The sequence below is a fragment of the Rhagoletis pomonella genome, unplaced genomic scaffold (assembly GCF_013731165.1).
Source record: "Rhagoletis pomonella isolate Grant_MI unplaced genomic scaffold, Rhpom_1.0 Rhpom_scaffold_00001, whole genome shotgun sequence".
In the NCBI taxonomy this organism is placed as follows: domain Eukaryota; kingdom Metazoa; phylum Arthropoda; class Insecta; order Diptera; family Tephritidae; genus Rhagoletis; species Rhagoletis pomonella.
In genome coordinates, this window is record NW_023458555.1 from 9,245,380 (window position 1) to 9,271,359 (window position 25,980).

General features: G+C 36.1%; 1 protein-coding gene across 2 annotated transcripts; it reads right to left on the reverse strand.

Moving 5' to 3' along the window:
• Positions 1-2,802: 2,802 nt before the first annotated feature.
• Positions 2,803-25,519, reverse strand: LOC118738205 (serine proteinase stubble). Of its 2 annotated transcripts, none has more exons than XM_036469132.1 (6): positions 23,785-25,519; positions 6,480-6,575; positions 4,935-6,393; positions 4,762-4,872; positions 4,384-4,696; positions 2,803-4,322 (listed from the first exon to the last, which is right to left on the reverse strand). In XM_036469132.1, the coding sequence occupies exons 1-6, from the start codon at positions 23,819-23,821 to the stop codon at positions 4,164-4,166; spliced, it is 2,175 nt and encodes a 724-aa protein (XP_036325025.1). In that variant the 5' UTR covers positions 23,822-25,519; the 3' UTR covers positions 2,803-4,163. The 2 variants fall into 2 exon arrangements, with proteins under 2 accessions (XP_036325025.1, XP_036325030.1); XM_036469137.1 differs by having other exon boundaries at positions 24,981-25,518.
• Between the last annotated feature and the right edge of the window lie 461 nt (positions 25,520-25,980).

Consider the following 25,980-nt stretch of genomic DNA (forward strand, 5'->3'; position numbering starts at 1 on the left):
CATTTACAGTTTTCTTTTTGTTTATTTAATATTCATTAATTTTTGTATAAAAGTATAGTATATTCTACATGTAAATCCCATTTTAAAATTTTAAATATTTAAAAAAAATGCCAACAAAGAGGTGCGCTATCCTAATGACCTGCAATGCATAGGTTTATAATATCTTTAGAGAATTTTCTGTTATGCCGTTTTGTAGCCACTTCCATTTTAGTGTAATAAAGTACAAGTTTCAGAGACCGTGATTCGAATCCTAGAGCAACGAAATTTTTTCCTTTTTATTAACTAAATTTTAATTTAATTTTTGTATTGTATTTTTTCCTTTTTTAATGTAGATTTTATATTTTGTTCTTTTAAAAAGAAAAAATATATATTTTTAATTATATCGAATTTTTTGAAACTTATTTTGTTTTTTTTTTTAATTAAAATATAATTTCTTTTTAAAATTGATTTTCCTTTAAGTTTTAGATTTTTTGGTTTTAAAAAGAAAAATATTTTTTTTTAATTTCATTTAATTTTTATGATCTTATACTATTATTTTTTTCTTTTTTTATTTTTATTTATTTTTAATTTAAAAATTTAAAATTAAAATAAAAAACAATATATTTTTTTTTCTTAATTACATTTAATTTATAAGAACCGACCTAATTTTTTCTTTTTTTTAATTTTTCATACTTATGTAAATTTTTTCCATTTCATCTGTAACTAATTTAAATGTAAAAAAATTTTGGATTATATTGTTTTAAAAAGAAAAGCATTTTTTTAAACTCAGTTATAACACTGTATAGCACTTTGCTGGGTATTGGACCAAACCAACTTGTTTAAGAGACAAAGAGTTAGCCTCCGAAATCGCTAAACGGGCCTTCGAAGCTCGCATTTGGACCTTTGGTAAAAAAAAATATTTTTAATTATTGTATGCAAACAACTAAAAAATTAGAAAATATGGGCGTGGTCTGCCTTTTGCTCTTATTTTCTTTCGAATTAAAATGAATTTTTCCCTATTTGACCTTGAACTGACCACGAACCTGACGTGATGGGGGCTAACGGATCCTGGATACGCATTCAGCGTCTCAAATAACATTGGGATATACCAGTTTTGGTTTAATATGCATAAACTTTTTTTTAACCTGTGTAATTATTATCTCTGAGCGAAAAAATAAAAATCAAAAAAAGTAATTATTTCCGTTTATCGAAAAAAGAAAACTCAATAGTAATTATTATTTTCAAGCGAAAAAAATAAAAAGCATAAAATATTGATTGCATGCTGATTTTAATTTTTTGTTTTACCGTCCCTGATTTTAGCTTTATCATGTCTGATATAAACTCATAAATCCCATGTAAATTCGCCTTGTGTGTGTCTTTGGCAACTCTGCCGCCAACCAGTTGCCAATACCGGCAAGCTTGTTCTTGGTTTTTTTTTTGCATTGTTCATTTCTTTTGAAACATTGGTTTTTGTGTGATTCTCTGTGCTTTTTTATTTAATTTTGCCGCTGGTATTTTCCCCATCTAATTGCTGGTGTTGATTGATCTTGACAAATCAAAGGGACTTTTTCCTCCATGACATGCGAGAATTTATGTTTGTACTATTCTCTACTATGTATGTATGTAATTCAATTAGCTTAATTTATACCGGTGTTGCAAATTTTATGTGTTTTTTTTTGCTTAAACTTCTAGAGCTAACGACCGCTGATGGAGGTTAAGCAAGTGGACATTTTTTTGTTATATGTATTTATGTATACGTATGTACATATATATATATATATATGCTATACAAAATGTAAATGGAGCCACAGCAAAAATTGGCACAGTGAATTTACGAATTTAAACAAATCGCAGATTGTATTTCGTTTGATGTTGAAAAATTTGAACTCTTTGGGATTTATTCTTTTTATATGTACGCATATATTTATTTTAATCTTGTTCTTATAGTCCCTGCTCCAAGCAAGTGATCATACTCTAGTCATACAGTGGAATCTCGATATAACGAACTTGAGGGGTTTGAAAAATGCCGCTTTATATCTATAATTTCGTTATATTTATGGAATGTCAAAACCTCGATGCAAAGAAAAATTAAAAAAAAAATCTTTATGAGCATAATTTTTTTTTTTTTTAGGGGACTCTAATCGTCAACATATTCATTCAAAATTCGTTATGAAGAGGCTTTTGAGTCGACATTTCCTTATATAGAGGCTATTGCTAACAGGGCTTTCTCCGTCGACATTTTCCGAAAGTTTTCACGCCAAAACATCTTGCGTATACCTATGGAGCATTTTTGCAGGGAAAATTTAGTTAAAACGGGGTTTTTTACGAGAAGCAGCAAAAAGTTTGTTATATTGAGTTTTTCATTTTATCAAAGTTTCATTGTATACGTACATATATTTATTTCTAAATAGTAAAGGCAATGCAACTGGATCGCATAGGATCTCCCCTGTAAAGCGTGCAGTAAGCAAGACTGTACAAGATGTCTGTACATACATATGTATCTATACTGAAAATATGTGAAAATATTATGTTCTATTTAAATTTTAAAATTTTTAATAAAAACTCTGAGTTTCCAATTTTGTAATTATCAAAAAAATCGTTGAATTCTCATCAAAATTTCAATTTTAAAAATTAATAAAATTTAAATAAAATAAAATATTTTCAAAATATCCGATGAAATTTACTGTATGGTTTTTACTGACACCTAATTTATTTATTATTAGCGCTGTAAAAATTATATTCATATACGTAGTTATTTCTTCTATAGAGAAGAGAGACTGCCGAGGAGTTGTTATAAGGGAATTGTAAGGGGTTTTTTTTTTCATTCTGTATGATTTCATACATTTTTGAACTGTCACCATTGACTGCAAAATATATTCAACAAAAAAACCAAGCTTGCTACCATTTGTATTGGTTGACTCGAAAAAAAAAATATAGAAGACTACCGGATTTCATAAATTCATAACGCACATCGAGAGCATAAATCCGTTAGTGTCCACAAAAAAAAAACTCCAGATATCAGTCTAATTGAGTCCGACAGCAAAATTTGTTGTGTGTGTGCTTTAATAAAATATCCTTTGCATAGTAAACAAATTAAATTTAAAAATAAGAACAAGAACATAACTCCATTGTAAGTGTTCAACAATTTCCACATGCTGGACACTCATTGGATACGTCAGCATATCTGGCTCGACCACTGTCCGTCTATTTGGGCCGAAACCAAAACACTACGTCAATTGCTTCTCTCCTTTGCGTTGGTTGCGCCAGTTGTAAATCCAAAGTTCAGGCATGTCTTTCTGCACTTGGTCTTGCCATTGCTTAGTGGGCGCGCCTTCTGTCGTTGCCTTTCTACGGGTGCCGAGTCGAAGGATCTTTTCACTATAGCCACGTCAGCCATGCGTGCAACATGCTCAAGCCAGCAAGAAAATAAGCTGATAAGCAGGAATGTTGAAGAAAAGCTCAGGAAAGCTATTCATTTCTAAAAGCTCGCAGCAAAAAAAAAAAAGAAGTTCTGTACGGGTCAAAAATTTGGACCTTTGCGAGCAGTCATAATGTTCTATTTTATCTATTTTTGTGTAAATGGGTGCATTACAAAAGTCAAGAGTGAACAGAGACAATCCTGCCTATGTAAAACTGGAGAACTTTAGACCACTCGAAGTGCAGCACCGGCAAGATTCGAAGCCTGGAACTGATTGGCTTATTGCAAAGGAGTTGAGGGAAAATTTCGTCGCACAAAGACTGAACCGGGAAGAACCGACATAGAAAAGAAAGCAGGACGGGTTGAAGAAGCTCGTTCGATACGATCGCTACATCTATAGAGATGGATCCAAAACGACTACTGGCGAATTAGTTCCTGCCATATTTTATCCGAAACTTGAGCTGCTTAAAAACTCTAAGACTAACTCTGAATATAAACTTGATTTTCGAAAATCAATAAAGAAGATAATACCGATAACTCTAAGTAATTTTAAAATTATCGTATATTAAGTTGTCAATAATTTATGCATTATATATGTACAAACTACAATGATTTTCGGAAATGTTAATAAATATCAAGACTAAATACGCGACGCACATAAAATATTATGTAGACTAGTGATTCGTAACATTGTTTAAATTAAATATGTATGTAGAAACCGTTTAGAACTAAATTAACATCTTTAATAAGTAAACACTGTGCCGCTTTAGTCACGCGTATGGTCCCGTATCCAATCCAAGTACTGCGAAACCCTCGTGTAAACGCCAGGATAGCCAGGCTCACCGCATTTGTTGCCAAACGACACGACGCCGAGTTGTACCCAACGCGAGTCAAAACGCATCATAAGTGGACCACCCGAGTCGCCCTGTGAAAAATTTTAATCACGGATTAGTAATAATTCAAGGTAAGAACACTAAAGAGGTTACCTGACACGCATCCACGCCACCGTCCGAGTAGCCGGCACACACAAAGTTCTCGTTAATGGGCTGGAAATACGAACGATCGCAGTCTTCATTGCGCCAAATGGGCAACTCTGCCTGCCGTTGCGTCGTGGATTCCTTGCCCCCATAGTAGGTTGTGCCCCAACCAACCACAGTTGCACGTCGGCCAGGCAAGCGTTCTTTGGGCGGCGCACGTCCGGCACGCGGCAAACAAATCGGTATGACGTATTTCGACTTACGCACCGGCTTGTCAAGCACCAAAATAGCGATGTCGTTGTAGAAGCCAATGCGTGAGAAACTAAGGGACGAAAAGAGTACAAGATTTAGCGAAAATAATTTCTTTTAAAGCTTCAAAATCCTTACCGTTCATGCGCACGCACTTCCTTCACAGCAAAGGTGACCGGAGCTGAGGGCTCCGCATCGGTTGACAAGTCGATATCGCCCAATCGCACAGTGAATTGTCGCGCTGCAAAGCTATGAAAGAATGCTTTTAATCAGAGATATTTCAAATCAAATAATTTCACATTCTTTCTTACGGTTTCTGCCGCGAATCCCGCGTACAATGCGCCGCCGTCAAAATGTACTTCGTGCCGACGAGTGAGCCGCCACACCAGAATTCAGTACGTTTGGGGCCATGCAAGAAGATCGCCGCCATCCACGGCCATTGCCCATTCGGCGCTTCAACGCCACCCACAATGCGTCCCGACGAGTACTCCTGTTGGCCGCACTCTTCTGGATCAATAATATTGTTGTTGCCTATGAGTTCAAGTTCATTTCCTAGCGGATTTGGTGTGGTCGTTGTTGTGGTTGTTGTTGAAGGCTTGAGTTGTGGTATCAGCACCAAACTCGGTGAGGACGCTGGACGTTGTGTTGTGGGCCGCTTCGTTGTAAGCGCCGTGGTCGGTGCTTTTGTAGTCAGCTTGAGTGGGCGTTGCGTTGTCAATACTGTTGAGGACTCCGGCAGCGGGCAGCAAACACCTGGCACAAATAGGCTCTTAAAGCAGAGCGACTCGCGTAGGCTACTCAAATTTAGCAGCAAAGCTGGACAGCTGCTCAAATCTTCGCAGCGACCTGGACGTCCGCTTGGTGTTTTGCAATAGTTCTCCACATCTTTGGCCGATATATCTTCAGTGGGGACTGCCACTTGATCAACGCGATCGCTTGCAATGTGGGTGCTGGTGGTGGGCGGCACGATCGAGGTGGGTCTCAGCGTGGTGGGCGCTTTGTTAAGTTGTTGCGATTGTCCGGTTGCTGAGTCTGCTGTCGCTGGTTTCTTAACCTTGTTTCGGTTCTTCTTCTTCTTTTTCTTCTTCTTCGTCTCCTTGGTTTCGACAAACATTGGCTTCACAGGTGTGAGTGGCTCATCGACACGCCTATCCGCCGTCAGCAATCCCGTCACCTTTTGCTCTGTAATCGAATTACTTTGATGTGGCAGTGGCGCTATAATCTTTGCTGTTGGACCGATGTCACTGAATTTTCTAGACGGTGCTGCTGTCGTTGTCGTAGTAGTACTCGTAGGACTTCTGGTGCTCACAACGCTAGTACCAGACTCACCCAAACCGCTACCACCAACCTCACTCGCCGCTGACGCTTCTGCTGTTTCTGGCTCTTGTTCATGGCCACCGCGCGTTATGTCCACCAGCAGGTGACCCATAGTGTTCAATGCACCCAATGTTTCCGAAATGCGATTGAAGGCTGACTGCGATAATAAACGTGGCGCTGACTCACTGCTGCTACTGTCGGTGCTGCTCTCCTCGCTGCTGTCTTCGTAGTACTCATCGCCATCATCATCGTCGTCATCGTAGTCTGAGTTGACATCACGGCTCTCAGATTCTGACTCGGAAGCAGAGTCCGAAGAACTTGAGTCAGTGCTAATCTTCAAGCGATTGGTTTGTTTCCATTTGTTGGTATCCAAGCGTCCTACTCGTCTAATATATTCAGCCCTCGGGACGTCTTGTGAGAATGGTGAGTCCGATTGCGACTGAAAAAAAGACGCTGCCTTAAAAGTAGATATGAATCCAAACTTTGTGCTTAACTAAATATTATCGATGCTCTGTTTAGCTAGGAACATCGTAACTTACATTGGTCGTTGGTCAAATGGCGCGGTTCATAGTCATCATCTGTGTCGATGCTGGCCGCATGCGCAAACTTTTGTGAAAGGAAGATGACTGAGAGCGCTGAAAAAGAAGTGAAAAGAGGATATTACTTTTGCTGTCAATAAAATTATGAGCGTATAGAAGAAATATTTGGTAAATATGAGGGGGTTTCGGTTAGTAAATAGATATGATCGTGGATATACATATTATAACAAATACATCCACAGAGCCCAGAATTATGCTTTGATTGATCTCATGGTACCAGATGTTCTCTATACTGATTGCAGCTGCCCTCCCATACCCCGTTTTCTACACAAGTTTTTTTAATTAAGCACTTAAGCATCTTCTACATAAGTATCGGTTAGGATGAAGTAGCTGAAGGTAAGGTTCAGGTGACTGTCACAAATAAACTTGCACCATAAGCATTTGTCGTTTGTGAACACTAACCTATAGCGAAAAATGCTGTATGCCAAAGGCAAAGCTTCGCAGTTTCCAGATGTCAGTCCTCGCAAAATCTGGGTAGCTGAATAAAAAGTGTTGGGAAGACTCTAAGTAACTGTGACAGTAAGAATCCTGTGTGATATTTATTCTTCAATACATAACGGACAGTGTCATTTCAACACCAAAATTAAAAGTTCCGATTTTGCGGCCCCTAGAAAATCCCTTGACCCCTTTCGGTGTACTTACGTTAGGTTGGGTTGAAGCGGCTGCCCAGTAGGCCCGTTGTGATACCAGTTGACATCTCGAATTCGAACCGGTGCGTTCACGTGAAAGTAGAACCCGTTGGTTAGGTTCAGAAAACTCGATAATTCGTGGTCTCCTTCAGTTAGGTCGGCCAGACAAATGAACAGGTGGTTGTGAAATGAGCGCATTTTCGCCCACGAAAGAGCAGGGAAGTGATAGTATTTCATACTCTCGATTTTGTCCACGGCGCGGCAACTACGGCAGAAGTAATTGACCGGCAAACCCATCCTGCTAGAATGCTCTCCCATTAATCATTGGCCCGCAATACCGAGCCTTAGTAAGGGCGTTCTAGCTAAATGAGTGCGTCGGATGTTTTATTGTCGATGCTAGGCCAGAGGTCCAGATCTCTGCCTCCTCTAGTAGTTCTTTATCGACCACACGCAAACAAACGTGTTTTTGCTTACGTTGGATGCTGCCCTAATCCGCAGCGCCAATTCTGTCACAGAACAAGCGGTAAATAAAGTTAATTAGGTAGGTTTCAACCCCAAAGTTTAACTAGAGATCTGACGTTTTCCCGGAGGGATATTTTAAGAAGTTACTTCGTTATCGAGGAAGGCATAAGCCAAGGCCTTCGGTACAAACTCCAACCTGGTCACTCTCTAAGCCCTGGGGATACAGCCTCGCACTGAGTAGAAGAATTTTTGTTGATTATTTTCCACGCAGAACGGCTCGGAGTGCCTTACCATAGATGCTGCACAAGTTGCAAGAACTATGAGGAGGAGACAGTTCTGCACCTTCTCTGGGGTCTTCCTTCTTTAGTGACCATGACAAATTGGGAGATATAAACCCTAGATGCCTGACGAGTTTCGTCAAGGATTCAAAATGGTTTACCAAGGGGAACTATAAACTCTTAGTCGTGATATCATAACGGGCCTTCATTTCGTAGTCTATGTGTGTCCCTGCGTAGCAGCCTATTTTTGGTACGCAAAATATACGAAAAATATTTTTATAGATCCATTTACGTATCTTCTTCTTCTACTTATCAGAAGCTGCCATCTTATTAGGATTACTCTTCCTTTTATTTTGCTACACTTCAAATTGTTTTCAGATGGTATATTTCTCCAAGCCTTTTGGTCCATCTTATTGAAAATGGATATGCATACATAAGTAGACCTTCTTTTTGGTTGTTTGTGTTTCCGACAGGGTGGGTGGGTGATGTATTGCGGACCGATTTTCCGTCATCCCTTGTCAAATTTGGATTGGTTTCGTTCCGAAAACGAAAAATGACACTGAAGATGGCACAACAACGAAATCGGTTTGCCTCCAAACCAAATTTGACAGGGGATGACGGAAAATCGTTCCATAATACACCATAGAAGTAAAACTTAACATAAGGTCGAAGGTACGCAGTCGTATTTAAACCCAATGTAACAAACAGTTATGAAACGCCTTTACGTAAGTAGTAAAACCCGGAAAAAATTGCATAAGAAGAAAATAAAAACGTTTTCCAGAAAACAAGGAAAAATAATTGCCAGCACTTTATTGCCCACTCCGCTTTTAAATGCAAAAATTGCCAGCTGAGTGAAAAGAGATTATAAAAATTAATTGTTTGCAAATCTTACAAAGCTTCAGGAGGTCATACATACATACATCCATATGTACATACATACATCCATATGTACCCACTAGAACTTGAATGGAGATCTCCCTAAGTGAGGAATAAAAGAGTACTCCCCTTGACCTGATTTCGGATCAATAAGAGAGATTTGTGGACTTTTTACTCCCTTATTACTCGTTTAGGAGTCAATAGGGACATCTCCTAAGCTAGCAATTAAAGAATGCTCCCTGAGGCATGATTTGGGAGCAATAAGCGAGATTAGTCGGTTTTGCACTCCTGTATTACTCACTTAGGAGTATAATGGGAGATCTCCCAAGTGAGCAATAAAAGTATCCTCCGGGATACATGATTTCGGAGGTATAAGCGAGATTTGTTGGTTTTGTACTCCGTTATTACTCGCTTAGGAGCAAAAATCAATGTCTCCTAAGCGAGCAATCCAGGAGTATTCTTTTTAATTGATAGGAGAGCTATACGCACCTTCTTCAACATAATTTTGTGTTTTTGGAAAATGTATGAAGAAAGCAAAACAGATAACTGATGTGTACATTCATACTTATATACATATGTATTTCTTATTGAAAAATTTAAATCAGGAAACAATGAAATTAATTGGAGAGCAAATCTTTAGAGCCGCTGGTATGTATGATAGCATTTGTTTAAACTTATAAATGATTGTATTATTTAACTCAAAATATATTTCAGATTACGGGGCCAGCAATTAAGGCGTCTACGTTCTAGCGTTGCAATCTTGCCCCGCCCAGAAAACTTACTGGGTACAGCCGGAAATTTTTCAAGGCGTGAATAGTTTGGGCCACTCCCGGGTGAATACAAGTTAAATAACTTTTCCAGGAAATCATCCTCGCCACACTTATCTTGTGGATTGTATAAAAGTATATATGTATGTATGTATAATGTTTGAGTTTGTCATTACTGTTCGATATCCGTTTTCTAATTTTAGTTAATATTGTAATAATAATTATTTATGTTTTTTTCTGTTTTTGTAATAATCAGCTTAAATCTTGTATTTATGTGCATAAGTATGTATATATGTATATGATTAAAAAATTAAATAAATGAATTGCGTAAAAAGCAAAATCTTTTTAGCTTATGTAAAATGCTCGTTATGGAGCAATGTGGGAGTAGTCTTCCATTACTCCATGAGGAGGAATTCGGGAGTATAGAGACGTTCTTTTATTACTCGTACAGGAGCCTTCCGGGATGACTCTTATGGGAGTACTCCCTTACTACTCGTTAGGGAGGAATGTGGGATGTTTTCTATGTGCACTCCCTTGTTGTCTTTTTGGGAGGTTTCTGGGAGGTAACTAAGGGAGTACTCCCGTATTGCTCCATTAGGAGGTTTGTGGGATGATAATTCTGTGTGTGCTCCCCGATTGCTTGTTTAGGAGGTAAAAGGGATTACTCCCCCTCCTAGGACATCCAATGTTAAAGGGAGTATACAAAATTACATGCTTATACACAGAAGCATAGGGAGCAATGGGGAGTATTCGTATACTCCCAAGGGAGTACTCACCGAGCAATCGTACGATGCTCCCAAGTTCTACTGGGTACATACATACACAAATACAACGCATGAACATTGCGGCCATTCGATTTTTTGTTTTCCATCTTTTTTTGTGAAAATTTTCTTTGTTTTGTTTTTCAATCCTTCAAATTAAATATTGTAAAAGTAAAATAAGAGAGCAAATAATCAAAAAAAACCACCTATAGGTTATTTAACCAGCAGAAATTTCGGTCGAATTTCAATGAATCATTGATTACTTAACGTCGTAATGGCCTGAAGTAGAGATGAGGAAGAAAAAATAAGAAAAGATTGGTGTTAAGTATTGATTCAATTCGATTAAGTATACAAATTATTTATTTTCGTTAATTGCGGTTTTAAGGGAAAGTGACACAAATTGAGGGCAACCGTTTTTACAGAAAAGGCAGAACACGCTGCTACATAAAGAGGCCCATGTAGATACGCCACGCATGCTTAGAGCAGTAACAATAAGTGAATTTATACTCTACTGGCCAGTATTGTGGAAACCCCATTAAAAGTTTACTTTAAATCTTTATTATTTTTAAGCGATGAATTATAGTTAAAAATGCCTTAAACTATTTTTTGATAAGTAAGGTTTCGATAAAGATACCACTACTTAATCGATGAAACGCCACGAGCTAATCACAAAGGATTGGTTATAATTATAAAGTGCGAGCCAAGAGTCTTCAGTCTTCGCCTTGTGGAAGCCTCGAAATGATTTCTCCTCAACATCCCCAAGCATACTGCGAATCAGATGAGTTATTTAGTTTATTCAAGCGAGGTCAGGTACTCCCTAAAAGTAAAGACAGACGGAAGCGTTGATCCAGATCAACTGCAGTTGATTCCGATTAATTATTGAAGCTAATCCTCAAAATTAATGCGGAGCATATAAGGTATGCCCGTTTCCTGGAGGCGATAAGTATTAAAAGCTGAAGGCAGTCCCTCACCGGCTTCGCGGTCACATCGTGCGCTCTAAGAGCGAGGAGCGCTACTCTCTTGTTCGAGTGTATGTAGATTTGTTTTTTGTTTGACTTTCTACATACCGCCTCGGACATAGTTAATGGCGTGCACCTCGGCCCTACGCTGTTGAAAAGGAGCCTTTTGGGTTGTATGCCATAAACTCCTGCTATGACGCCGTGGTCTGTCTTGCAGCCTTCAGTATACCAGAAATGGGCACAGGTCCACAAAACTAATGCGCAGCCCATCCTCTTTCTCTATAAGCCTGAGGGTGAAAAGCTTCTTGTCCTACACATTGTCCCTTGAGAGGGGTTTTTCTTGATTACGTAGAGAAGGCAGGTCAAGAAGCGCCTCGAGAGCCGATTTGGTATTGTTCTCATCGCGCCAGTGATGCCCACGCAGGCCAGCCGTTGTTGCTTTCTGAGCTGGTTCTGCGTGGACTTCACTTCTGCCTTCTTCCACCAGACGGGTGCAGCATAAGTTAAAATGGGTTTGGAGATGGCATCATACATCCAGCATGCCAGTTTAGCTTTTATGTCCCAGTTCCGGCCCAAGCCTTATGAATAGTTTTGTCTAGGTGCGAATTCCATGAGAGCTTATCAACTACTATAACTACATTAAAAAATAAAAGTAATAGTTAAGTGAATTAAAAAATTAAATTAAATTTCTACTAGCCAAGATACTCGTATCGTAGTTAGTCAAGAAACAATTTTGATCAAATCAGCGAGCTCAGCGCAATGATTGCCGCTTGGCTATTCTCCATGCTCTTATTGATGTCACAAACTTGACTGTCACTTGAAAAAAGCTACAGCAATCTAAAGCCTAAAGGATGTATGGGGATGTTGATGAAGAGCTCATAGAAAAATACCTCCCACCAAGCCTTTCATCGTATTTAGCAATATTTGCAAAAGATCACTCCTTTCTACCAAGTGAAACATTTATTTAGAAACTAATTCGAAAACTTCAAGAATTTCAGAATGTTCAGATGTTGAATTTTTAAGCATAAATTGTGTATTAAGAAAATTGGCATCTTTTGCTTAATTCCTTTTTTACTGCGCGTCTATACCTGCTATGGGCGCTAGCATGCGAGCTGCATTCTCGTAAGCGAATGAACGGTCTACAGAAGTGATGTGTCGTATAGCAGGTATAGACGTGCAGTTAAAAATCACGTATAATGTTGATGAATATTATCAATTTTCATGACACTGAATAATGTTTCTATACAAATTTTGGGCTATGTAAATATGATATTTCATAAAATAAATAGTTGCGAGAAAGCGCGTTAAATACGTACATACATATGTACGTTAGCAGAGATAATACTTTGTATAGAGTTTAGCAAAATTGTTTATGAAAGAAAAAATAGACTATCAGAAGCATAACATGCGTATGAAACACTAAACTAAATATGTACATGACTTAACAAATATGTAATCATCATTAGCACGTACTTAGTATTTCATCACACACTCGAAGTAACTACTTATCAGTCCAAGAACTCGCATTATCGCATGACCTACGTCAAATGATAATGAAAAACTGATTATCTCCATATGACTTTTTCACATTTTGGTGGGTACTACAACAAAAATATGCATAAATATTATAAAAAAAGATAACTGAACCCAAACTTCAGCTATAAATAATAATTATGTATAGTTACGGTGACCATCCGCCCTGTTCTTTGCAGGACCGTACTGTTATTCGAAGGTATGTGCTGCATAGTTTTTCAAAACAGAAAAACCTCAAAGGGTACTGATTTTTTCCAAGTGTCCTGTATTTCTCCCGCATTTTATTCGATATTTTAAAACAAACGGCAGGAACCCTTTACTTATCAACATAAAAGCAGTGTCGATAACTGATTGATAACTATATGAGGATGAGGCTGATTTTAAGGCTTCAACAAGTAAATGCGTTCTAAATTTTGTGCGGTTTATTTTTCTTCGATGAACACGAAAACGGGAAACAATTACCTTTTCAAAGACATTTCGAAATTTTTTCGTAAAACGTGTTTTTTTTTGGTACCAGGTGTACGAATATGCGAACTCTCCGACGCTAAGGCAGGCAGTTTGCGTCGGATCTAACCTTGGAAAAGGGCTTAAAAGACGACTTTCTAGCTAGCTTTTCAGATAGACAGACGACCAAAAAGCCATATCCATTACGTTTGTCTTGGAGAGCATCGTTATCTCCAACTCATGGCAGCAAGGAACAAAGAAGGTATAATACAACGCTGCGGGATCGTAGGTAACGAAGTCGACGACGAAACGGGTAAGGAGAATTCATCCTAACCTGTCATAATCACCTTCGCTCTCACATGCATCGGAATGGTCCGGCCACAGAGACGGTTTAATCAAATTTTCTTTTAAAGACCTTATTGATTTCCAATTTCCAATAAAAATCAAATATGGAATGTTATCGATTATCGACTCAAAGAAGGATATCTCGCGAGTGAGACGGTACATCCTGAAATTTGTTTTTTTATTATTTTTTTATTACTAATTACTTAAAAGTTTTCATCTACAAAGACATTCCAAACATTGTTGCTGAACGAATGAAAATAAAACAGCAAAAATATATAATCTCACGAATTAAGTACAAGTTACAGTTATGTCATATGCAAGTACTTAACCTCATCTGATACATACGTATGTATGTGAGACGCGACACAAATGCAGGCACATAACTTAAAATAACACAGTCATAATGACGCGGCCACAAGCTACATAAATAAAACTAAATAAATAAATAGTCGTAAAGTGAGTGGCCGTAGACGACCTAGCCAACAGACAACGCATTGGGCACAAGCATAGGTGAGCAAGTACCTACCCAGTAGGTAAAATGTGGAGATTCCCAATTCATTTTTGTTAACTAAATGTGATTTGAATTAAAATGAGGAAGCTAAGAACTTATTTCTTCCAAATGACCCGGCATATTTATCGGTTACATACGGAATAAAACCGATTCTACGCTTTATAAGAGCCTCAAATTGGTTCTCTGAAGAATAGTCACCGAGGTTCCCGTGTTCTGCAGTGGTACCACAATGGACCTTCAAAAGGTCTAAGTGAGTTGGTAAATTGAACCGACTGCCACATCAACCTAACCTAACCTATCGGTTACATTTCAGTTATCTATCTAAATAAATCACAAGTTTTGTGCAACAGAAAAACCAACGATTGTAGATATTAGACTCTAAAATGTCAAAAGAGGTAGACAAAATTTCAAACTTTAAGGCAAAGTGTAAGTGCAGATTTTCGATATGGAAAAACGTCCCACTTAGTCTAAACAATCCTCATTTACACCCAAAAAATGGCATATTTCATATAAATGCACACATCTTGAAATTTGTTAGGCTTTTAATGTGTACATTAGGGTGGTCCAAAAAAAGTTTGCAATGTTAAGTTCCCATTACCTTGGATTCTTTAAATGGAATAAAAAATGCCCGCGTTTTTTTGTAAAGAAATGATATTTAGAACTGCCTCGGAGCCCACAGTTTTCCATATATTTTACACTGGAAAAAATCACTTTTTCGTAGAAAGGGTATAGAATTGTGAAAATCAATATTTTTCGAATGGAAAGTCTGTTTCTCTCCAAGAGACATTCAAAAATAATACCCAATTGTTTATTTAATCATTTTTTAATAGTAACTATATTTTATAGGTCTCCCGAATTCCCCAAAAAATGCAATAGCAGGACTCATTAGTATTAAAAATAGCAAAAAATCAATTGGGTATTATTCTTGGAGCTCTCCTGAAAAGAAGGAGAGTTTTCCGATCGAATGTATATCAGTTAAATTATTCATTTATTTATACGAAAATCTGCAATTAGAAACGTAAATCGAATAATTTTTTGCCATTCTAAGTTGGTCTAAGTTTTTCAGACCCAAAAATCTTAGTATGGAGTTGCAACTTTACACGGAAAGTACAGCTGCATAAACTTTCCTACGGGGTACAAATATTTCTGTTTTATGTTTGTTGGGCGCATGCGCGTACTTGAGTGCGCTGCGTCGTCAAGCATGCCAATAAGTAGATAAGCGGGTGTGTTACGGCATACTTTTCCGAAAAAAATGCGAGCAGGGAAATAAAAAAAAATAAAAAAAGGCAAAAAAAACAACTTCAAAATAAATACATAGTTAAATACTAACTTTAGGTTATCTGGAAAATTATTTAACTAAAAATGGGTCACACACCGCTCACTTCAACGTAATTAAGAAAGCGTAAATGTTTAGTTCGAAAATTGTTATGAGTGTAGCAATTATATTCAATTTTATGTTACCAACTGATTGGATAATAAAATATATAGAGTAGCAGTTATAGTTAAATAATCAACTTATTACCAACAAAATTAAAGATAAAATTTTAACTTAAACTTTGTGTTTTCGTTCAACTCTTCAAAACTTTGTTGTAGACAAGACTTTTAAATTGCAAACGACTTACTCATAATGAGTTCGAAATAGTTACAATTTACTCAAATCTGGTGCAGGATGTTGTGAGAAGTGCACCTCAAGAAGGATTGGAAATGATTTTCCAGTTAAAGTCTTATAGTCGAGGAGGTAAACCCAATATGGGCATGCAGCAATCTTCAATGAACGCAGAAGAGCCGCAATGGTCGAGTGAGCAAAGCACTGGCGGGTCATTCGAGTGATCCAAGTTTGGAACCTTCGGGCAGCAGATTTTTTTTTCTTTTTTAATTTAATTCAGTTCATTGATTTTTAGATTTTATGTTTAAAAAGATATATATTTATTTTTCAATTTCGTTTAATTGTTACAGAATTTATTTCGTGTGCTTTTTTCATTTTAATTTACATTTCTTCTTATTTTAAGATTTTATTATTTTTAAAAGAAAAGTTGCTGTTTTAATGCCATTTAATTTTTATTTGATTTTTTTTTTCGTTTTATAATTTGATTTTCTTTAAATTTTGAAATTTTATTTTTTATAAAGATTTTTTATTTCATTACAAATTCGTAGGTTTTATTTTTTCTTTTTTAATTTACTGTACTTTTAATTTTTAGATGATATTGTTTTAAAAACAAAATTATATTTTTTTTATTTACCAATTTTTTTCTTATTTTTTTTTTCTTTTTCAACAATTTTTCTTTTAATTCATTTTACTCAATTTTTTGCATTTTTTTTAATTTTATTTTTTTGCATTTTTAGATTTCATGGTTTTTAAAAGAAAATTTTCCTTTTATTTCATGTAATTTTTAGAAACTGATTTAATATTTTTTTTCGTTTTAATTTTTTTTATAACTCAATTAAATTTAATTTTTTTAAATTTATTGTTTATAAAAAAAAACTTTGATTTCATTTAATTTTCAGGACATTATTTTATTCTTTTCTCTTTCAATTTATTTTTCGTTCGACTTATAAATTTTATTGCTTTAAAAGGAAATATGCTTTAAAATTCAATTTAATTTTTAGAAACTTATTTGATTTATTTTCTCATCTCATTAATTTAACTTCGTCTTTTTAATTCAATTTTTAGTTTTCATTGTTTTATAAAAAATATATATATAAATATACACTTTTTTATTATTGCTAAAAGACAACCAGAATAACGCTCCTCCTTAGAAGTTCTTTCAATTAGTCTTTCGAAAGACAGAAAAAAGCTTTCATAATAGCTTTCAGAATTGACAGTTGCTTTACAAAAGACTTTTGTCTTTTTAATGTGTCTACCAAATGAAGTATGTTGACCTAAACATTCAACTTCAGGAGGGTGGTGACCCCAATTTGCTGAACTCTTTTATTGTTTTTTTTTGTGCCACCAAATCTAATATTAATATTTTTTGGTATTTGCTTATACGCTGCACCTCCGTGTCGACTTTTGGGTTTTTTTTACAATTTTTGCTATAAAATTTTCCACAAACGAAAGTGGAAGCAAAACCGCGGAACAAAATTGCAATAACAAAATAGCTATTAATAATGTACGCATTGGAATGTACATACGTACGTACATATGTAGGCATATAACCGTAAATTTGTAAATGCCTACACATGTAATCCTCACATTGTTGTTGCCAAATCGCCTTTACTTCCGAAATCGAACACGTCATGCCGTGCCAGCTGCTGGGATGCTGCACCTCTTACTGTTATTTCACACTTGCAAGTTGCAACATACAAGCTGCAGTATGTACCAACAAACCACCACACACACACACACAGCCAGCCCGTTATGGTTGGAAAAACTTGTTCGCCTCAAAAGTGATACGGTGGCTTTGCTTTTTACCAGCTCGCCAGCCGGCTCTTGAGTGGCTCTTTAGGTGTGTGTATTTTGTTGTTGTGCAGATGCTTGATGATATGATTCGCGGTATTTTAGTTGTTTTTTTTACTTAATTTTCAGTTGCATAACTTGAGGATTAACCTAGCATTGCAGCAATAATCCAGGCAATTAAACCAGCTAAGATTACAAAAAAATTTTGAATGAATATGTATGTATGTAATTGCAGAGGCGCTGCCACAAAAGGCAACCAAACCAACCAGCAGCTGGTATTGAATAACAAATGTAACGGTAAAAGTACATACGATTTGTATTTGTAAATTGTGGCGCACAAAAAAAAAACGTCGGAACAAGCAGCTACGCCTCTATGCGCATGCGTACCGCCTTCCGCCCAAGCCCACAAGAGATGACTGTGTGCGATAAAAAGTTGCGCATGCGCCCCGCCGACTGCTTTGGATGTTTGTAAATGGCAAAGGCGTGCAGAGTGCGTACGTAGAAAAAGTGAAAAAAAGGAATGCAAGCGTAAAAAGATTGAACAAGTTGAAATCTAAAAGTGGTTTAAAATGATGAAGTAATAAAATGCGTAACTTGGAAGCTCGAATACGGCATACGTACTAAGCAGACTCCGGCTAGATCTCATACATAGATCCCTAACAGTTACACTGGCATGCCGGCAGGTTTGTTGTGGGCTGTTACATCAGCAGCTTTGTAAATTATAGCAAGTGGCATTATGAGTTTGTCGAGGAGGTAATACCATCGCTTGAATACAGTTTTTTTATATATTTAACATTTTTTATTTTTTTTTATTATTCAACAAAAATTAAAAAAAGAATCGCATCGATAACCGCTATATTCGTTTCATTTAAATTGAACTTTTACTTAATAAATCAATTTAAAAAATTTAACACTTAAATGCACTATTACCTTCTGTATGCAGATACATCACTACTTTTTAAGAATACAATGCAGAAATCAAAATATTAACTTAAAACCGTCACGATATTTCTAGAGAGCGCAAATTTATTTATAATCACCGTTAGAATGATCTGTTTCCGGTCGACGGTGAGCGTTCGCTGTGCAAGTTAGAAAAGTGTGGGGGACTGGGGAATGTTATTTGGAATGCTCGCTATCGAATGTGACTAATTTTTTAAGTTTCCTTAGAAATTTCATATCAATTTCATTTATTAAATATATTCTATTTTGCAAATATTCACTTAAATTGAATTGGATTTTTTAACCCGTTGACTCCCTCTTGCGGTTGCCAGACGTACTGATTTTATCAGTGCAGTACTGATTTTTCAACTGTCGTACTGATTTAATTCAGTTCTTCAATCAGTACGCTAATGGCCTGATTTTTCATAATTTGTACTGAATTTGCAATTCTGAGCATACAAATTTTTAATACGGGTCTTCTCACCGTGTTTGGTACTCCGTAACTCGATATTCGGATACACTCATATTAAAATTATTAACATTTATATTTTTTATGGACTACATTTAATTTATAGACCAAAATATTCTTTAAAATAAGTACTCTGGCATTTCAAGTCTACTATTCTACCTTAAGTCGGAAGGCTGGCTTTAGTATTACACTTTAGACTCAATAGCGCCGAGCAGTTGAAGAACTCTTGGCAAATAAACGTGAAGGCAATAGTTCCGATACCAGCAAGTCAATAATCTTATTTAGTCTCATTAAAAATATGCCTTGTGGTTTTAAGAATAAAGGGAATGGTGCTACTACTCCCTCTTCAAAACTATTTTCATAGTTAAGCTTTTTCACCAGTCTCGTTCGATATCCATATTGTAATATTTCATTAAAGTAAGTAATTAAATTTAAGTAAATTTATAAACATGTGGCAATCCTTTTTAAAAATATTTTTGTAATACAGTCTTCTTAAACAAATTTTGCTTGACTAACATCATTTGGTAATGTTTCAATTTACGTACTTCTGTTTAAATGTAATTTGACTTTTTAAAAGGTGGCAACCCTCTTTAGATAATTTTCGAAGCAAGTCTTGCTTTTGACTCTTTCGATTGGCATCCACATATATTGTAATGCTTCATTTATCTTATGGAGACATTGGATTTGACTTTCAAACAGTTGGCAACCCACTTCAAAATATTTTAAAAATAAGCTACTTGTTATACCTCATTCTTTTACCGTACACATTGCCATAGATACTTCATTTAACTCAATAATAAAATTGAATTTGAGTTTTGAAAAAGGTGGCAATCCTCTTGAAATGTTTTCGTAATCAATTATTTTCAAATCTCGTTCATTTGGCATCACTATTGAAGATTTTCGATGAACTCATAATTTAAAGCAGAATTTAACTTTTTAAGCAGGTGGCATGCTTTGTCAAAACATATGGTATATAATAAAGACCAACAGATATGTTCACACACTCACTCACCTACTCTTACATTTTTTTTGTGATCTAGGAATGATAGCGTTTAACTTGTTAATTAAATTCCTTTACTGGTGGCAGCCCCCGTCAAAAATAGTTTTGAAATAAATATATATAGCATTGTTAAAACTCTCCCATTTCATACACTCATTAATTTATTTTTTATTTAAACTTTTAATTAAATTGATTTTGAATATATAAACGGGCGGCAGCACCTTTAAAAAATATATATATTTTTTTTTAGTAAAGCCTTCTTAAACTTCTCTCTTTTAATACCCATTTCAAAATGAATTATTTCGTTTAACTTACTAATTAAATTGATTTTATCTTTTTAAACAGGTGGCAACTCTCCTGAATATTTTGTGAAAAACTTAGTTTTAAACCTCTTTCGTTAGGCATCCACATTTTTTTACACTTTATTTAAGTTCTTAAACATGTGGCAACTCCCTTAAAATATCTTTGAAATAAGTTTTTGCTAACAGCAGTCGCCTCTAGGCAGGAAATGGCAAATCTCCGAATGTATTTCTTCATATAAAATCCGTACTCCTCATAAAATACGTTTACCGTTCGGAGACGGCGTAAAACTTTAGGCCCCGCCATTTGTGTAACAACATCAAGACACTCACTACAAATTGGAGGAGAAGCTCGGCCAAACACTTAGCAAAATTGTAAGCGCCGAAATATTAGTATTATTATTACTAATAACATTAAGTTAATAAACAGTTTGCAAAAAAAGATTCAAAATTTTTAAAATTACAATGTCTTACACTGTTCACATATATACATACCCACATGATACTTCAACGCTACATTTTTTTATTTCATTTTTTGTTAATTAAAAACTCACAATCAGTCACAACAAACACAATGCATAACAGCTGCCAACAATGCAAGCAACTGTGGCATTAATAAAACCAATTATAACGACATGCGGCGTCTACAAATGCGAACCTCAAAAAAAACAAAAAAAAAACTGAAAAAGACAGGCAATAAAAAAACCATAACAACAGCAATAAATAAGCAACAAGAGTGCTACTTCCATTCCGCGCGCTTGGGCTTTGTGCGCATAGTTTTCACTTTCTTTTCCTCAGTCACGGAACCAGTTTCGGTGATTTCTTCCACCTACCTATCTACCTATCTACCTGCACTGTGGCCAGTGTTTCCTCATTTTCGCCTGTTTTCGCTTTTATTTGCATATGCCCTGTTACAAATAATTCATACATTTACAATACATTTACATATATATATGAGTATATGTAAATATGTAAGGCCACTGGGAAAAATAGGCAAGCACTGTCCGAGGTAAAAAAAAAAAACAAAAAAACTTTAGAAAATCGCAGCAAAAAGCGTAAAAAATTTCTTAAAAGCTCCGTACTGCCTTAAGGAAATTTCGCACAAGAAAATTTCTTCGCCATTCTTCAGCGTTTTTTTAAATGAAGTTTTTGCTTTTCTTAAGAGCTGGATACTAAGCTTTATGTTGTAAGGTATAAAATAATTTGCCGCCGAAGATACTTCCGAATTCCGAACTACTCCGAGCGACTGCTCCACATTCAAGGTATCCTACTTAGTGCGTGGGCTTAGAAATATGTCTAATAACAAATGTACATTCCAAATTTCTACTTCCATAAGGTCAGGAAATTCGGCAAGCAATTCGTAAGGACCGCCGGATGAAGATTAAGTTGCTGGTAAGGCATTATTACGTGCTGCAAATTCCTACGGGGTGTTTGTATGCACAACTACATATATTTGCTTTTTATTGCCCATTGTAATTTTTTTATGATGTAGCTGTTGTAATTCGTGCTGACTTTGCCTATATTTTAACGTCGGCTTACAAACATTTAATGAACAGCTTCTTCTTGATATAGTCAGTTTTTCTAAATTTATGTACTATAAGTATATCCTCTGAGTAGGTATGTATGAGTACATTTAACTGTTATATAAATTTGAAAAAAGAAATAAATACTCATTTACATATAGCCTAAAACCATTCACAAATGATCCCGTAGTCAAACTCTCACACTCTAAGCTAACGAAGTTAACCCTTGTAAAGTCCTACAAGGTAATAATACCTGAAAGGGATAGTAGAAAATTGATAATCGCCATGTTCAGCGTGAGATCTCAAATTTGGTAAGCTAATGGATCCAAAACTTGAGTATGGGAAAAAGTGTCCCGATGGGCATATAGCCAACCATTTTCCTGGCAGAAATTTTTGCAATGGAAGTATGTGTGCACGAATGTTTCGCAGAAGAGCTAATGGAACTACAATAAACATCATATTGCATAGCCAGGCAACGTTAAGAGCACTTGACTCCTGCAAAACGGTGTCAAAGCTAGTAGAAAGTTGCAAAGAAAGGAGGGCTGACACTCTATTGAAAAGCGATGCGCAACGGAGCCTGATCGACCCTCAGCCTTACTGTGATCCATCCAGAGGATACACAGCAGAGCTCCTAAGAAGATGCGAGTACTCGCAAATGCCAAGCAAATGACGCACGAAAATGGTCAAATAGCAATGCCAAAGATTCGTAACTCCCTCTCGCGGAATTTGTGAGCGACTGCAGCAAACCTTCAAAGCATAAGTGCAGTTTTTCTGGTAGATCTGTTATATTTTGACGTAACTGTAAGTAGCTTTTCTTGCGCATCTATTTATCTACATTAAAAACAAATAAATAAATTTAGTTTTTCCTGCATTACTCTGAAAGTAACTTTTTAATATTGTTAGAGTTAGAGCATTTAGTCGCATTTAGGTTGAAAATTTTGTACCACCACAGAGTGGAGACCATCAAAAATTTTTTTTTTCTAGCAGTCACCCTCGTCAAGCAGTTTACTTCTGCTGCGAATGTACATTTAGAGTAGCTTTGACGTAGTATAAGTGCAACTAATTAAAAGCGAAAGTTTAAGACAAGAATACTTAGACCATTTCTTGAAAATTTGATCGGTAATAAATGAAAAAGTCAATACATGAACCAACACTTTCACTATCAAAGAGTAGTAAATTCATATGCAGAATAAAGGGCAAGCGCGAACAAGGCAAGCAAGCGCATAAAGCAAGTCCACTAACAAGTTCGCTACTAAAGTCTTTTGTTCGAAGGCAGGCCGAAGAGAAGAAGCGCACAGTTAGTGACATTTTAAGAAGTTTGGCATTGGAATTGTTGAAATGCGTAAATACCAAAGTGTGCCTACTATGTTTATTTGCAATTTGGCAAGCGAAGGTTACTTACTGGTAGCTGAACTAAACTCTGCATTTGGCAAGCAGAATGTGTGAATGTTTACTTTGAGTCGAATAGAGGTGCAGGTGCCCTTATGATGTGTGTGTGTGAGTGTATGCTTGTGTGCTTATAAGCAAATTAACACATTTTCCCAATGTTTCATAGGCCTTACACAATTTTTTACTAAAGTGCTATATATTTATGTATACATATATGTATATTAAGGTAGTCATTAAAAAAATCAAAATCGGTAATACCACTGTTACAGATATCACAGGGGAAAAGTTCCTCTATACGGACTCAAAAAATTTCAATTAATTTTTTTTTTTTCATCTAAAACCCAAAATCGGTACTACCATTATCCAAAATGTTCATCCTAATTTTGAGTCGGTTAAGGCGTGTCGCAAAGGGCTTAAAGTCCAATGCCTCTAAGAATCAAAAAATTAATTAATATTTATTTTTTTTTTCATTTAATACCCAAAATCAATACCACTAAAGTAGAAAATATCACATATAGATTTTATTCCCGATTGGAGTCGGCTAAAAGGACCACCCTAATGTACATAAGTATGTATGTATGAGTCAACAGCAGGTGTCCTCGAGAGTTTACAAAAAAAAATGTGTTATTTCAAATTTGTGTTGCTTTAACTGCAGCTTACTTACCACCACAAAAGAGTAGATATGCCGCAGTAAAACGCATTTTGTCCAATGATGTAAGCGTTCAGCCGCCGTTGTGTCCAATTTTGAGTCGCCTGCTGCTCGAAAATTACGCGTATTTACAATCTATTTTTGAACTTAACTTTAATTGCTCTCTATCGATACACGCTTCATTCACTATTGGCTATAAATGGGCAGCTAACAAGCTAACCAGTATAATAAATAAAGTTACAGTGCCGGAAGTGTTGTAAAATTTTTACGCTTTCGTTTTTGGGGGGAATCCTGTGCGCTAACTGGCTAACGATTATTGCTGGGTACTTCCAAATTGCACACAGATAAATAAATTTAAAAAAAAAAAACGTCGAAACCAGCTAATCCAGCCGCAGCGCTTAGTAATGCAATTTTAGGGGGGGCAGCTTATTTCGATGGTCGTGAATGGCTGACACTTGGCTTCTACTACCGACTGAGCATAAGACACTTGAATGGCCTTCATAAGATGCGTACGGGGCGGGGTGGGCCGTGCGAAGCGTTTTGTTGGCAATGAAAATGAAAGTGATTTGCTGCTAATTTTAACTCACTGTTGTTATTTTAAGCATACAATTTTTTTTGTTTTTTCTTCAGTCAACAATTTTTGAATTTATGAACTTGTTCGCAGCAGCTTTTCGCAATTTGTCTGTTGCTGCAATTATTTCTCGCAGCTTAATATTTTTTAGCATTAATTGTTGTTGTGCGGTCGGTTGGTTGCATACACTCCAATTGGAAAAGCAAATAAACACTTGAGCTTATTACAACATCGAAAACGTTTTTCTTCTTCTTCCTCTGCTTTTCGCCTTATTCGAACTATTCGCACGTATGAAATCACGCTCGAAATTGCAGCACTTAAGCAAGCAAATATTAGTTTCACTTTCGTCGTTGCGTTGGGTTGTGATTTGTAGCAAACAAAAAATTAATGAGCAATACTATTATAATTTTTTATTTATTTTTTTTTTCTTCCAATTTCTACACTTTTAGCCACTTTCAATATTCAATGTCATATTTCATTACTCATTTCGATTTCGCAATATCGCATAGCTGTTGTGTTGTTGTAAACTATTTAATTTATGTAGTTTTTATTTGAAAAAATTCAAATTAAGCTAAATTTTTCTCTCTCTCTCTCTCGCCCACTTTAACCACAAATGTAATTTTTATTTAAATACACCAACTTTTCTTGCATATCTTAGCCATTAATATCCTCGCTTCGGCATTGATTTGAGCGCGCGTACCTCGAACACCTTCCGTTGCCGCCTGTTGCACATCACCAACTGAATTTTACTGCAAAAAGATTTTGGATTTTGTCGTTGGATTGTCTGTTGCTGTCTTGCTGCCCGCTGCCCGCTGCTGCTGCGTGTGGTTTTTTTTTCTACTTGTTGTTTACTTCTTCGGCTGTGCATAGTAATTTGTGCGCATGTGCCCACGTCAGTTGCCGCTGATGTATTGCGGCAGCAGTTGCGCTGGCGCATGCGCGCAGCTCGCAAATGTTTTGTGGAGCCGTTGAGGGGTCCGCTTGTGCACTACCAACGTTTTTTTGTTGTTACTGGCAAAGTAACGCTGCTAATAATGTCGTCGCGCCTATTGTTTGTTGTGTTTTCGTCAGGTGCAGTGGTAAATTTCGGCTAATTTTCCCACTAAAATATTAATTTTAACCACTAAGCTCCAGCGGGCGCCTATCGAATCGTTTGAAAGTTTAGACAAATTTACCATAAATAAGGTTTTTAGGCATAACTTGACACCAGCGCCACCTAGCTGACATTTCTATGTGGCAATCAGTAAACATTAGGGTGTATCACCCTCTTTAAAAAAAATGGCGCGGTTTTTTCATCGAAAGTAGAAAATTTATTATATTTTAAGACTTCCACCAAAATATTTAAAATAAAATATTATGTTTCACGTAAGCTGGACCGATTTGAAAATACCTCCAAAAATTTAGTTTTTTATAAAAAAAAAATAGCTTTTAAACATAGTTTTCCCCCCAAATCACCTCTGATAATATAAGAATTCGGAATCGATAGATATTTGCGTATAAAAATGTTAAGTTCGTCGGGTTATCAAACTTATGAGGTTTAAGAAAGCTTAATTTCGAAGATATTTTTTTTAAAGGGTGTTGCCACATTTCTCAAAAATTTTATTAAATTAAATTGATAAGTTAAATAACGTGCCAGTATT